At 38.3% G+C, this 16533-nt stretch overlaps 1 protein-coding gene across 3 annotated transcripts in view; it reads right to left on the reverse strand.

The window, feature by feature from the left end:
- LOC139745715 (vacuole membrane protein 1-like) overlaps positions 1 to 16533 on the reverse strand; it is a 57733-nt gene that overhangs the window by 15372 nt on the left and 25828 nt on the right. For all 3 annotated transcript variants that reach the window (XM_071656170.1, XM_071656168.1, XM_071656169.1), the window contains exons 4-7: positions 12647 to 12837; positions 8872 to 8978; positions 4965 to 5164; positions 2869 to 3153 (exon numbers count right to left, since the gene is read on the reverse strand). In XM_071656170.1, coding sequence (XP_071512271.1) covers positions 2869 to 3153; positions 4965 to 5164; positions 8872 to 8978; positions 12647 to 12837 — 783 coding nt within the window. The remainder of the gene's footprint in view (positions 1 to 2868; positions 3154 to 4964; positions 5165 to 8871; positions 8979 to 12646; positions 12838 to 16533) is intronic.

Genomic DNA, 16533 nt, shown 5'->3' on the forward strand with positions numbered 1-16533 from the left:
ATGGACTGAAACCAGTGTACTATACATAACCAAGCCACTTCATATACCCTACTGCGGCCCACTAATGGTATTTCCCCCTACCGTATACAACACCATTCTAATTTTTTCTATCCTACACACGTCCCATCCTCTTGAATATTCATGCCCTGAAATTCCTAAAGCATCTTGTGCTTCATCCTTCCATTTCCTCCTTTCGTCTCCCTTCCTCCACTTGTAACTCATAGATTATCTCGTCAGACTTTTTTTCATTCATCCTCTCCACACGTCTGAAATGTTTCAACTAAACTGGTTGACCCTCTCAATCAGACTACATTCACTATCTTACCTCTCTCTGATAATGTCATTTTTATCACAATCAACCCCTTCACACAAATGTCTTTAGGCATTTCACTTTCAACCATTTTGATCTCTTACTTTCCCTTGTATTTAAGACCCATGATTTCCAACCATACAAAATGCTGGAACTACTGTACCTTCAGACATGCCAATCTTTGCCCAAAGAGACAATGCCCCTCCTTCTGCACACTCCTCAGTGCACCCCAGACCTCAGCCTCCTTGATTCCATCCACTACCATGTTCACCCCTCGGTACCTAAAGCACCCACTTCTTCCATGTATTCCCGACTTGAATCTAACTCAAAACATCCTGTCCTATACCCCTACTGCACCTCAATACCTTATATATGTCAGCATTAATTTTTTACTTTCTTCTTTTACCCACTCTCTCTTATACTCTACCACCATCCATTGGAGATCTTCTCTAAGAAACTTCCATCACAGGTACATCATCCACAGAGAGCAACTGGTTTACCTCCAATGTCCCTTCCCTATCTCCAGCATAGAGCAGGCCATGCAGAAAACAGATCCAAGATCCGTACAATTACCTCCTTCACCACCCTAACCATGAACAGGTTAAAGAGCAATGATGGCAGCACATACATATGATGCAGAGCCACCTTCTTCAACTATAACTCACCTTTCTCTCTTCCTACTCACAAACATACCATACTCTCACAGTAAAAATTCCTCAATGTATTCAGTAACTTTCCAGCTCCAATTATTTGCACTACTTTCCATAAGACAGAGAATCTGTTTAGCCATACATAAGTGCCACATGCAAGTCACTTTATTTCTCCTAATAAGTAACACACTTACTTTTCAAAGTAAAAATACCCTTTCCCTCTCCTGAAGCGACAGTGCTCTTCTCCAGGCAATTGCTCAGTCCATTATACCACCCTCGATAACTATTCTCCCATTCCTCTCACCAAGTGTATCCAACAGACTTCTTTTTTCTTTCTTTCAAACTATTCGCCATTTCCCGCGTTAGCGAGGTAGCGTTAAGAACAGAGGACTGGGCCTTGGAGGGAATATCCTCACCTGGCCCCTTTCTCTGTTCCTTGTTTTGGAAAATTAAAAAAAAAACGAGAGGGGAAGATTTCCAGCCCCCCGCTCCCTCCCCTTTTAGTCGCCTTCTACGACACGCAGGGAATACGTGGGAAGTATTCTTTCTCCCCTATATTTCAAACAATGACCATTTTGTCTGCCTCACCTTCATACAAGGGCACCATCCAAGCACTCCATCAGTCTCCAAGCACCTCAACTTGGGCCGAACATACATTAAACAGCTTTAATCAAAAAAGAGAAAACAAATCTTGAGAAATAACTGCAGTCTCACCTTCTCCCAATGCTTTACCACAACTTCCTCTCTTTCTACTACCCTACACCTCATGACTCTCTCACTCCAAATGCCAACTCACCTAAAACAAAACACATCCATCCTTCTATCATCAAATACATTTAGATGTCTTTTAAAATACTCATTCCAACTCCTTTTCACACCTTCTTTGTCACTTACCACTTCCCCATCTGCCTTCCTCACTGTTAGCCCCCTTTTATCCTACTGTTCACCTCTTACTATTCATCTCCTTTCATAACATTTTTCTTTATACGAGTTTGCCATCTCCTTTGTTAACAAGGTAGTGTAATGGACAGAGAAAGAAATGTCCTTATTCACTCACATCCACTCTCTATCTGCCATGTATAGTGCACTTCCAAAAAATATTCTCCATAATTCCCCTCCTATTTTCTGCAGTTCATGTGCTGTCCTGCACAAATGCAAGAAGATAAAATCACCCTCCTTCATTCTCTACCAATTTTTTCTGAACTTAAACCAATGATTCTATAAAATGTCATGACCTTCAAAATTTCATTCAAGCTGACACTCTTAAAATACCTCAGGACATAACGCACTCATGTCTCACCCAAAGTTAGCCCATACCATTCACAAATCCTCTTTTTATAATAATACTTGTTCTACCCCTTTGAAAAACCTTGATTCACAGCTAACAGTAAAAATCTGACAAAGAAGATAATGAATGCAAAAGGAAGGAATATTCATAACTGCCACATTTCATTCTATCTATCTAACAAGATTTTTACCTATATCCCTCTTCTGCAACCCAAATACTTTCACTTCACTTAAACTTCAATGAGCTTTTCACATATCACATTCACCCTATTATATTCCCTATCCACAAAACTTTTTGGTTAAGAGCAGCAATGCTAATCAGAGATGCACTGAATTTCTTATCAACTTACATACAAAGCTAGCAGGTATAAAAAGCTGAACTTATCTATCATCTACTGAAAAAAAATCTCAATGAAAGATATGGCCTCCTAACAGAAAGTAATCAGTCAGTCTTCAGCATTTTGAAAACAATGAACGAACTTCGGCATGCAAGTAAAAGTATCCCACCACCAACTTTTCCTTTACCTGGGACTGGTGCAGAGTGCTCATCTTAATGCAATGCCCTGTATTTTTGAAGAAAATAAAATGGAAATGGAGATAAAAAGGAAGCATTCAACATACCTGGCTCTCTGGCCCTGTTCCTGGCTTTCTATGGAATTTGTTCTTCTGTTTCTCCAAGAAGGTTTTAAATGGCAATTCCAATTTGCCTCCTATGACTGGTATGAATGCTAATAACCCTACTGCTCGGGCAAGCAATGATTCATTGAAAGCTATTATGACAAACATTTTCTGAATATGCATCTTGATGATGGCTTTACCAATCAAGGTGGCACCAAAGAATGTCCAGAAAGGAACAAGAAAGTGGCCACAAGTGATGCCCGCAAGGTCAAAAAGTGGGTTTGGGATCTGTAAAAGAGGAAACTGTTAATTTCCTTAATTACTTATATAATTCTGAGAAAATCAAACAGGTAAATTTTGTTTAACAATTCATCAACTAATCAAACTTTTAAGGGCACAGTATACTTCTTTATTTGAAACAAATTAACAGTATTATGACCTTGTAACTGGTCTATTTTAAAAGAATGATATCATCCACAATTTCACACAATATTCCACAATAAAAAATTAGGCATACATGTTGACATTATCAGACTATCATGATAACCTAATCAGGATTATTTCCATTTTCAGTCATGTTTTCAAGACTTCTATCTATCCATCTATCTATATTCATGATGCTTGTTCCTTCCAAGAACTCCCTCAAGGGGTGGCCATTCAAAAGTCCCCATAACTGGGGACTCCAGCACCACTTCTCAGCCTTTATGCCTCAACCTTAAAAGACTAGTGGCAGAGGGCAACTCAGAGGCAGTAATTTCAGAATTCTAACGCAACAAAAATTCTAAGACAGTACTGACAAGTAAATTGTAACTAGGACTTAAAAAGTACGTGCAACTACAAATCAGGTGTTGCCACACTCTGCCTGCAGAAGGTTACTCCACAAATTAAAAGTCATCTTTAGCAAGGCTATACCACTGACACTACAATCTCATCAAAGAACTTCTCACTCCAAAGTTGACTCAATTTCCCTACAACTGGAAGTAATGCAGCCCAGGACAGCAGGAGCCTTTAGAAAGAAGTCTTGGGTAACATCAATTTCATAAAAATTTGTCCTGGGGTAAATACCAAAAAATAATATAAATGCATTTCACAATGAATGTCATCCAACTGTAAAGAAGGCACAAAGAAATACAAAATCCTTATAAGAGTTCACCATCTCAAAGAACAAGGCCACTGTACTACATATCTGTATTTACATTTTTTTTTTTTTTTTTTTTTATACTTTGTCGCTGTCTCCCGCGTTTGCGAGGTAGCGCAAGGAAACAGACGAAAGAAATGGCCCAACCCCCCCCCCCATACACATGTACATACACACGTCCACACACGCAAATATACATACCTACACAGCCTTCCATGGTTTACCCCAGACGCTTCACATGCCCTGATTCAATCCACTGACAGCACGTCAACCCCTGTATACCACATGACTCCAATTCACTCTATTCCTTGCCCTCCTTTCACCCTCCTGCATGTTCAGGCCCCGATCACACAAAATCTTTTTCACTCCATCTTTCCACCTCCAATTTGGTCTCCCTCTTCTCCTCGTTCCCTCCACCTCCGACACATATATCCTCTTGGTCAATCTCTCCTCACTCATTCTCTCCATGTGCCCAAACCATTTCAAAACACCCTCTTCTGCTCTCTCAACCACGCTCTTTTTATTTCCACACATCTCTCTTACCCTTACGTTACTTACTCGATCAAACCACCTCACACCACACATTGTCCTCAAACATCTCATTTCCAGTACATCCATCCTCCTGCGCACATCTCTATCCATAGCCCACGCCTCGCAACCATACAACATTGTTGGAACCACTATTCCCTCAAACATACCCATTTTTGCTTTCCGAGATAATGTTCTCGACTTCCACACATTTTTCAAGTTTGTGTATATTGCCTTGACGGCCAACAAGGAACATATTAGCGAATCCTCATTAATCTAGCCCTTGCCAGTCTGTCCAAATTGGCCAAGGCTTCATAGCTCGTCTGAACAACAAAACCATGTGTCTCTGTTTCAAATCTTTTACACTCGACAGCATTTCAAGGAAGTTAAAATCTAAATTTTCTCTACATAATACAACACACCATGTACTTACAGAAGCACATGCAAGGATGCCAAAGAATCCTACTCTTTCAACTAATTTCTCCACCGACAGCTTTGCCCGGTCAATGAAGGACATATCTTCTGGCCGTTCTTTTAATCGTTGCAACTCTTCAAATTCTGCCATTTCCTCATCATCAGGGTCATACCCTGAGAGCCGTGCTCCCCGTGCCATGAAATAAGGAGGCAGTTCACCTGTTGAACAAAAACTTATCATTCTACAAAAAATCATACTGCACGATCTATAAATTTGTTTTTTTATACAAACTACAATCATACATATTTTCATAAAAAGAATAAAGGAACACCAGCCACATTTGTAACCATCCAGTCTCTACTTGTCTCTAGGTAGAAACTGGAATATACATATCTATCATTCTGTTCATAACTACCCCAGGACCTTTCCATGAAAGAGTTCTGGTATAACCCAGGAGCACTTTCCAAATACCTGCTACTCCAACGTTTGACTTCTTCCAGCAGTTGGAAAATGTTGAACTACTTTGGAGAGAAAGTCATTAGACGAGACTATACTCCCAATGATTCAGCCTCGTCAAAGGTGACTTTTCATTTGTCGTGTAATGCCAAGCAGGTGGCGTCCAGCAACACCGTATTATACAAATATAACAGCATCTTCAGGAAGAAAATAGCATATCATATGAGTGCCTGTTGAAGGAAATATGATCTGAATAAGAGGTAAGATAAAGAGACCTCTGCCTATACTAGCCTGTTGGTCAATGCAGATGAATATTAAATGGAAGCCTCTCACTAGCATAAATAACCAATCCTTTAAAAGAACAGCCTGCTAGGAGTCTCCCAATCAATTCTCTTCGTTGTTATAGGTGTCAATCTATGCTTATGTAGAAGGGTGACAATGGCGTTGAGCTACGCCTTACATAGTAAGATGACACAGGCATCGTTCTCCATAAAAACCCCACCACAAGTTGAATTCCACACACCATAGGCTGGACACAGAAGGCAACCCAAACAAATGATGAGTCACCAGAGCTGCTTCAAGGCCTCGGCAACCCACTACTGACTAAGATGAACAGTCAGTTGCATTTTCCTGGGACATGCTCCATCCCCTCATTCTTTTGTGAGCATGGTATTCCCGTGCATCTTCCTTCTGGAATGTACCTACCACCCAACTAAAACATATAGCATTCCTATGCCCTCAAAAATAAGAAGTCTGCTCCACGAGTTTAACAGACGAGAAAGAAAATCTTTCATTTTGATTTATTTGAATATGAAAGTGAAGCTGGAGTGCATGATGAATATGCACTTATGAGTTCAGTAGCCAAGATGCAAACAAAACCATAAGATGTCATGTGAGTTGACATGAGTTATATAAAGAATGTTTTCCATGATTATAGGCTCAATGCATCCATACGAAAAATAAAAATGTATGGTGGTGGGTTAAGCCAAGAAACTAAATGCACAATAAAAGAGTTAAAAGCTTGAAATGCAATCTACAACTGGCTCTGTAAAACAAGGAGTTACCACACCCCTTTACTGCACTCACACCAAATCAGGGTGCCCTAGTGACTGGCTTCTGTCATAAGCATGTCAAAAAACGAGCTTTGCAGAATGTAAGAGTTGGGTTGGTGTCAGGTCTTGTGAAGTATTACGGTTCTTTATATAAAGACTAATTACAAAATGACATGTATCATTTGCCCATAAAGCTGGGATCTAATCATAATCAATAAAACTTATATGAAAAAATTATGGGCTCATAACAAAGAATACTCCTTGTCCATATGAGGGTGAGGAAAGCATATCAAGTATAACACCTTCAGTGTCGACATTCTTTGAGGCTGTCCACAAGTATAATGTGCAAAGCAGTTCTCCTCCAAAGCATCATATGAAGCAGTTAGGGATTGCTTAGATATTAGTGGGGATTACCTGGATATTAGAGTTCATAAAAAATTCTGCAAAATATGAGACTGGACCACTTATAACACAGGATGTGTTCAAGAACTTCACTTATTAAGATACTACCTGGTGCACTTGCAACAAAAAATTCAGCAAGCTTACAAATAAAATATTCATAACTGTTCTGTCATACTCATCATCTTATAAACTGGAGGTGAATCTGTTATTCATATCCTCAGTTTCTGAGCAATGTGACAGAGAGAACAGAGCCTTCCACCATATGGTACCACAATGCTTCACACTTAACTACTCTGCAAACTAATCTGATTCACCTAACGAAACTTGCTTCTCCATTCACTATTTGCCTTAAAAATTCATGTGCTGAAACCGATATATTCTCTTTCTCTTAGCATCATTATAGTATCTGAAATGCCCAGAGCCTTTAATACCAAACTGGCTGAATCTGTTTAACTGTTTCTTACTCCCCCTGTACACTCAACTTTACCATGATAAGTATCCACTAACCTCTGACTTATATTCTATTCTGCTGATTTCTTCAAAAAATCTTCCTCGTTTATTCCACCCATTCACCTGATTCTAGCTGAGGTATGCATGTTATCAACATTTGATTATCATTTCTTTCCCAAAATGAATCAATGAAGAAGGGAAAGATGGAGATAGAGAATGTGCAGGTCAGAATCTGCTTTCTGTGGTGTCTGTGTGCAATTATCATTTGTGCATTAATGGAAGCCTTACACTCCATGTTGCCATTTCTTTACCCTACATAAGCTATACCTTAATATTATGTATACCCACACTAACATACATCCCAGTTGCCAGATATTAATTTATCAGGAAAGTTTTGTCTGCTCTCTACATGTGTTTCGTGAAATTGTTTTCCTGTGTGTGTTTCAATGTGCATATGACTACCTACAAATGCTACACAACTATAAAGTTGAAAGAGGTATCAAACTAATTCTGATATCACATTTCTTGGAAAACGCTGTGGAATATGTCAGTCTGAGAGGCTGAAAATGATGACACTCCCAATCGTGAAGTATTTTCTGTAAAAAACAGTTAGTCTTCCACATGAAAACCTAAAGCCACTGAAAAGTAGTCAAATCAAACCTTTCACTTGATTCTGAAATTACATAAAATACTATTGCTACAGAGATTTTTTCTTATACCTGTTCCTAGACTTTAGTCAGGTAACGTAAAGAACATGCAACTGAACCTTCAAGGAAAGATCCTCACTTAATCCCTGCTCTGTTCCTTCTTTAAGAAGGTAATAATACACAAGGAAAAGATTTCTAGTTCCTTTTTCCTGTCCCTTAGCCTCCTTTTATGACACGCGAGAGAGAGACATGGGCAGTAATCTTTCTCCCCAATCCCCAAGGATGAAGTGATGCACCTCAAGAAAAAGATACGTGCCTGTGTGCTACAAACATCTCAAAACTGTGAAAAATATTAACATTAAGTATTTTTAGTTCCTTACTAACTAATCAAGTGAACTACTCAGATTGGTGTTACAAGCCTCCAACTGCTCGAGGTTACACTGCGAGAAAAAGCCGACTTTGGTAAGGTAGAATCATTGGGAGTACAGTCTCATTAAAGAACTTCTCTTTCCCAAGGATTCTGCATTTCCTTGCTACTGGAAGCTGTGCAGACTTGGGCTACAGATGCCTTTAGAAAGGTCCTGGGTTACACTAGGAGTCTGTCCTAGAAACTGGTCCCAAGGTTATCAAATGAAAAACACTTGGATTGTGCATTCACTTTTGAGTAACTTAGTATCATCCATTCATTTCACAATATCATTCACTCACTGCTTGTCCTATTATCTCTTTTGAAAGTTTTTGAGTTCCACTCTTTGTTGTACTTCATACATCTCATGAGAGCAATTCCCCAAATGCCAACCTTTCTAAATACATGCCAAATTCATGATAACACATTCCCTTATTCCCTTGTCTGTTAGGCTATACCTTAATAAGCAAGTCGCCTGGAAAGTGGAATATTTCTTCTTTCACTCATCTTACCTAAAGCAGTACCAGCACCCCACATGAAGGCCTCAAGACGAACTTTTGACATGATGGTCAAGATGGACATTTCCTTCTCTGTGATTTCTTCCTCCGGACACAATATGCTGTAAAACAAAGAGTAACCTTAGCAAAACTGGACTAATCAGCTTTACTGAATCTATCATATCTCAAAACCTTACCTAAACTTCACAGTCACAGAGCATTTTCCCAGTACTCTATACCAACACAATATAACAAGTATACACCTAAACTAATAAGTGGAGATTCTTCTGTCATGGCCACTGTCTTGATGGAGTTCCAGAAGAGAACAGGTGTCAGAGATATAGATTAATAGTTAAACTAATTTTCCAGTTTATCTTTCATCTTACTGTTTCCAGATATATGCACTTCATAAAGGAGCATTTCTGGTATTACTTTACAAACACTGTCTTAGTCAAACTACTTTTTCTTATCATCACTCAATTCTTGGCGTGTAAACATGGTGTCTGACCTTAAATAATTTTGCAGCAGAAGAATCTGTTGTACTAAAAGGATGTGGATGAATGAGGCCATTTCTTTGTTTCAGGCACTACTTCACTAATATGGGAAATGGCAAATATAAAAACTTCTGCAAATATTAACAGCCACTCAAGTAATTTCTACTTAGCTATTAATCATCAATATCCATGATTCAACCATACCTGTTCTGCAGTCATTCAGGCAAAGACAAAGGCATACATGAGACCTGAAAAACCTCTCCTTCCTTTAGCTCACGTTAAGGAGTTAATCTGCAAGCATGAATTGCGAGTATGTTATTTGTAAGGTAAAGCATTTTGTCCAAAAGAAATTCTATATCTTTCCTTCTTCCACTGATAAATAGGTCTGGTGTTTAGTTAAAAGTATCTCTACAAATTTCTGTTATTCTTAACTTTAAATCTCTTATGTCTTTCTTTCTTGAACTCAACCATAACCCTTTCAGTCCAACAAAAATGTCAAAAATGTGTCATAAACATGTTTGGTATAGCTATTGATGTTTTCTGCCATATTTCCAGTTTCCTGAAACAGTCAAAAGTCACATATTACCAAGCAGTAAAGACTTTCCCTCTATATATTCACAGTTGCCAGTTATCAAACAAGCATCGCGATGGAGGGACTTATTGAGGCAAACAAAACTGACAATCGTGACAGTGATACCCAAGCATCTGGCAGCCATAAATATAAACACATGCCAACATGGGAGCAAGTAACCAACAATTATGATGGAAAGTAGTGATACAGAGGAATGTGATGATGATGATGATGATAAGTATGATATTCATTTGGGCCCTGTGATGGTAGTTACTTAGTATATAGAGGTTCACAAACTACTGCACTGCATCAGGAAATTTCAGGGGTTTACAGCTACTAAGGAAGGTTCATTTCTCTTGTTTGATGTTCTATGTTTTTCAATATTATGGTGAATCAATTCAAAAGGTCAATTACCTTATCTTAATTCTCCTATTTTTTCAAAATGACCTATGCTGGATAATGTAAAAACAGACTTTCTAGTACACCTCTCACCTATCTAATTCCCCATCTTATAACCTCATAACCACCTCATCTTTTCTTGCTTTAAAGAGAACATTCTTATTTTTGGCCAAGCAAGATATATGGAACAGATGAATTTCCTCATAGTATTCTGACAACATCTGCTTTTAATCTTGTTCATGTACTTGCTCATCTTCAATCTCCTCTAGCAGACACCGTGAAAATACACGTGAAAATCCTTCGACATATAATGACCACACAACCACATCACAACACTAAGACACTATTCAAGTAACAGCAAAAATGAAGCATTAATCACACAACCAGAAAACAGGTTCACCAACAAAGAACATGTGTCCCCATAGAGTCTTAATCTATTCTGTCAAAAGCACATGTTACAAAGCTGCAAATCTTACAAAACTATGCTCTCACAACAATCATCATCTGCTTAGCAACCACAAACATTCTATACTTACACAACAAAACAGAAATATTTCCAATACAATCTTTAAAATGCCCGGCGCTTAATTCTCTGCAACAGCAATGGACCCTTCTCACCCAGAGCACTCCATAACTAACCATCATCTTCAGGAAGAAACTTACCCCTGTTTCACACTTCAACAACTTATATTCATAGGTCCCCATCTCATCGAATATGAAAGTGACACCATACATACATACACCAATGAGTCAACAAGCACTAAACTCCTACCTACCTAAACCAGTCTTCAGCTTCACTTCACCAGATGTACTCCTTAAGCATGTACAAGTTACACCTTGTCTGCGTTCTGAATATCACCAATCTCTCCAAAATCCACACACTGTTTCAACACACGACAACCTCATACCTAAAAGAAATGGAAGCCACGGAACACTTTTTCCTAATCTGTCCTGAAATTGCCTCTCCCAAATATACACAAAAAACTCCCACTCCTCGAAATTTGGTCCCATCCAATAGATGCGGCTAATTTCCTGAGGGATACAGAAGCTCTCCAGAAGAGAATTGTGAGGCAGGAGAGAAATCAATAACAGATACAGCTAAATCAACCAACATTAGCTACTTATATGCCAAAACAAAAATTCTCTTAAAATAAGACCACTTAGACATGAAGGGTACTTAGTTCAAAGTCACAAACCATCATCCCTCATACCTCTCCACTTTATGCATAATCACCATAATCAGAAAAATAAAATGAATATTATCATGGCACAACACTACTCACACACCCTCAAACTGAAACTACATTATCTACGAGAAATAGTACAATTAGCTGTACTGTGCCCCTCAACCAATACCAGTACAAGCTTCAACCAACTTATAAGTCCCTCTGCCCACACTGGCATTCCACCATACATAGCACATTACAGTTTGTAAGTGGTTGCCCTATATCTACCAAATACCAAAAGCTCTGCAACATTTCCTTTACAAGAGATCTATGAAAGCAACCAATAGGCACTGTCTGATATCTGAGGTCCATTGTCTTTGCTGATATGTAACAGCAGGGTTAAAACAAAAACATATCTAATAGTTATACTGTCTTTCTTAAACAGTAAGAATGACCTTGTTGTCTGACTATACAATTTCATTTCACAGTAATATAAATCAAAGAGAAGTGATATGAGATAAGTATCCAATTCCTTTACCAAGTCAAATATCCTGAAAATAGATAGATAACATCTTAAGAAACCGTTAATCGGTAAAGAATCTGCACCTGTTGCATAACCAGATAAAATTCCCAGAGTTTGCTAATGGGTTTAGTGAGCTCTTTACAAATTCCTTACTAATTCAGTGAACTCAGATATTTTTCCTGGTAAATACTAATATTCTGCTCACCTCTTCAAAATGAACACGCAGGCAAAAGGTTCATTAATACTCCTCTCCTTAAACATTTTCAGAAGAATATATACAAAAATGTAAACTTGACCAATTCTAACAAGTTAAATACTGTCACTATTATCATTCATCTCATATAATTTTCAAGGGATGGATGAAATGCACACAGGTATATAACTTCTGTAGGAATGAAGTTTTGAAGAACTGGGGCTCTCAAGGCTGTAGACTATCAAAAGGCAAGGCCATCCACTTCCCTAAAGCATATGTGCTACAATTACACTTATTTACTAATCTAATTTCACCGTTGAACAACTTAAGCCTGCCTGCTGGGATTATGGCACTATTATCACATTATTTTCATGAATACAATATAGAATTGTCACCTTAGTTTAAACATCTTAAAGTAAGTTTCACCTGATACATAGTACTTACTCGTCAGGGTATGGAGGCGAAGGAAATTCAACGGAATTGCAAGAATATGCTGCCAACGTGACAGAGGCAATATGAGGTCCCAGATATAGTAAAAACGTATGAAGGCCTGTTCCTAGGCCCACTGATGACAAAATCCCTAGCCATACCCACCAAGCACACCACCAAAATTCTTTTGCTATCTTTTGTAATACCTGAAAAGCAAAACACAATATCAAAATGCAAGATTCTCCCTGAAGTAAACTGAAGAAAAGGTCATCTTATCATTTCCTGAGAAAGCATTATTCAGGTACTAACATTAATAGAAGGTTAATGGCAAGGAAGTATCAACAAAAAAAAATATATATATATATATATATATATATATATATATATATATATATATTCTTTCAAACTATTCGCCATTTCCCGCATTAGCGAGGTAGCGTTAAGAACAGAGGACTGGGCCTTGAGGGAATACCCTCACCTGGCCCAATTCTCTGTTCCTTCTTTTGGAAAATTAAAAAAAATAACGAGAGGGGAGGATTTCCAGCCCCCCGCTCCCTCCCCTTTTAGTCGCCTTCTACGACACGCAGGGAATACGTGGGAAGTATTCTTTCTCCCCTATCCCCAGGGATAAATATATATATATATATATATATATATATATATATATATATATATATATATATATATACATATATTAAATTGGAGAAAACTGTAGTCAAATGGTGAGCAATCAATCATCTGCAAGTAAGATAAAATAAAATACCAGAAAACACCTCTAGTAGAACAGATAGAGAGATGTAATGAAAAGGACACTCATCTGACATCCAGGAAAATAAACATATCACAGACTGAAATATTACTGTATGAATGTTACTACTCTTCGTACAGCAAATCATCACATAGTACTCTAAATTCAATCACCCGTGATAACAACCTGATAAAATACAGAAATACCCAGCACATCAAAATCTTTCATATAAGTTCCTGAAAAGTTGGCTAATAGACAAAATTCATGTAAACAAAAATCCATTTTCCCTCAGAATCCCTTTACAAGATTAGAGATAAACTCTTGCAGAAAAAAGATTTCATTCCCAAGACTTAGGAAAAGCAAATTTGAGAATGTATAAAACCTTTCTATGCACATGTATACAATTTTGATTACGTCTGATAAAGTATTAATAATAATACAAGGCATAAAAATAAACACTATAATAATATTTTCAACACTTACCAAAGACTGTGGTAATTGCTGCTTAAGGTGGTTTTGTAGAGAGATGAAATGGAGTTACTGGGAAAGAGAGGGAGAGGCAGTGGTATTATCACCCTCCGAGTTATCCTTTACTTTAGTACACACAGATATTAGTTCTCACGTGAGTAACACAATGAGCATGGTTAGAGGATGAGTGTGAGTGATGTTCGATAGGGTGTAAGCACATACCTCCTGATCCATACCATTAAATTTAGGAGTACAGCATGTTTACGATAATACTGTAATTCATAGGGCAGGTGGTCCCTCAATATCCTTCTCTTTTATGATTCTTCTTCAACATTAGTAATCAAACCCTGTTTGAAGATTTAAATAAACAAACTTAAATGTTTGAGATTCAAAATTATGTAATAGTAAGTTTTTGCCTTCCATTAAATGAAGTGGTTTTCAAAGCTTTAAGTTCTGCTATGGCAAAATTCTGGTAAATATCTTGCTACTGACTGGTGATACCCACAGTCTGGTACTGAAGTAGTAATGTACAAAATTTAGCCCATTCCATATTATAAATTGTAACTATAAAACCCCAGATTCCCTTTTGGGGGCTCCTATAGCTTCAAGACGGCACTCAATTTAGGCGATGGAAAAAGATGGATTCCTTCTGATTGAGAAAGACCTCACTCTATTCTATCCTCTAAAGACAATACCGCCCTACCTATGGTGACTTCTAACTCATCGTGTAACCACTTGTAGGCAGTCTGTTAACACCCATTCCATGAAGTAAAATGGCATTTTATAAAATGGGTTAAATATGCTTAATTCTCAAGATCTTTTACCTCTATCATGGAAAAGAATGACTACCACAATAATTCAGAACTTAAAACAAGAAAGATTGTGACCGCTAGTGTGTGTCCTGTATATAGAAAAATAACTTCTCATTTTACACTGGATGCATCGAGTTGCCAATGGCAACACAATAATCATGTGATGCAGCACCTTGTCAGGTATGGCGAGGTCTACCTAGTGGTGGGGACAAACAAGCAGCCAGCTCTCAGGAGCAAAAACCAAAGTAATACCTACAGAAGAGGGAAAGTGTTGCCTGCAGTACATTACAGCTACTAGGAGTGAAATAAGAACAGACGTAAATTCAGCTAGGAAAATATCAATGTTTACTGATGAAACAAAACTGGTAGCAGATTTAAGTGAGAAATTGCAGAAGTTGATATGTGAGTTTGGGAGAGTCTGTGAAAGGAGGATGTTGAGAATAAATGTGAATAAAAGCAAGGGACAGGTTGGTTGGGGGTGTGAGTTCGAATGGAGAAAACTGAAGAAAGTGGGGTGTTTTTGACACCTGGGAGTGGACATGGTAGTAAAGGGGACCATGGATGTGGTGGAAAGTCATTAAGTGGGTGATGGAATGAAGGTTCTGGGAGCATTGAGGAATCTTTGGAAAGAGGGGTCACTACCTAGGGAGAAGAAAATGGGTATGTTTGAAGGTATAGTCCCAGTGATGTTGTATGGATGCAAGACATGGGTTATAGATGACAATGTATGGAAGAGGAAGCATGTGTTGGAAAGACAATGTTGATCAAGTAAGTAATGGCAGGGTAAGAGAGAGAGGTGTCATAATAAGAGTATGGTTGAGAGATGAAGTTGCACTGAAATGGTTTGGCCATGTGGAGAAAGTGAGTGAGATAAGGTTGACAAGGAGGACGTATTTGTCAGAAATGATGAGGCCAAGAAGATGGAAGAGACCAAATTGTATACGGAATAAGGCAGTAAAAATATTTTGAGTGCTAAGAGCTTGACATGCAAGAGGGTGAAAAGTGTGTACTGGACAGAGTGAACTGGAATAATGTGGTATAAAGGGGCAATGTGCTGTCAATGAAGTCAACCAAGGCACAGAAAGGAGCAAGGAAAGGTCTATGAGGCCTGGTTATGGTAAGGAGGCTGCAGATTCAGCACAGTACACGTGAAAGCCAGAGTTTCTGGCATTACCTTGCTAATTTAGGAGATATCCAACAAGCATGAAGAAAGAAAAGGCCATAGCAAAATATGAAATTTTCTTCCAGTCATGAGCAACACTGAAATCAAGATTAAACCCTTCTTTTAAGAGGCATAAAATCAAACTAGAGTTATGGATCTTATGCTACTTAATTCTACTACACCATCAAGCACAATTATCTTTGCCCCCACCAACAATAACCTCTCTTTCTACATTCTCCCAGGATCTTAGCCCCTTACCCACCCAAAGGTTCATTTTAACTTACATGGTTGCATTTGCTGTTTTGCCATTTGCTGCTGTGTCCACTCCCAGATATGTACAACAACCTTCTTCCACCAGGTTCTCTATTCAAACTCAAAATCCAAATAACCCATCTCTTTCCAATGCTATAACTTATAACCTTGTTTTTACACTCATTTGCTCTCAAGTTTCTCATTTCCAACAATCCTGCAAACTCACACACCAGCTTCAACAATTTCTCACCAGAATACATCAGCTAACAAGAACTGACCCACATTCCAGGCACCCACAGCCCCACTGCAGACCTAGTCATCTCTCCATGACCCTTGCATTCATTTCTCTCACCACCCCTCCATAAACATTAAAAAATTATGATGACACCATACACCCTTGCCACAGATCTGACTTCACCTGGAACCATTTACCCTCCTCTCTTTCCTACTTACACACACA

Source organism: Panulirus ornatus, chromosome 62, assembly GCF_036320965.1.
Source record: "Panulirus ornatus isolate Po-2019 chromosome 62, ASM3632096v1, whole genome shotgun sequence".
NCBI classification, from domain to species: Eukaryota; Metazoa; Arthropoda; class Malacostraca; order Decapoda; family Palinuridae; genus Panulirus; species Panulirus ornatus.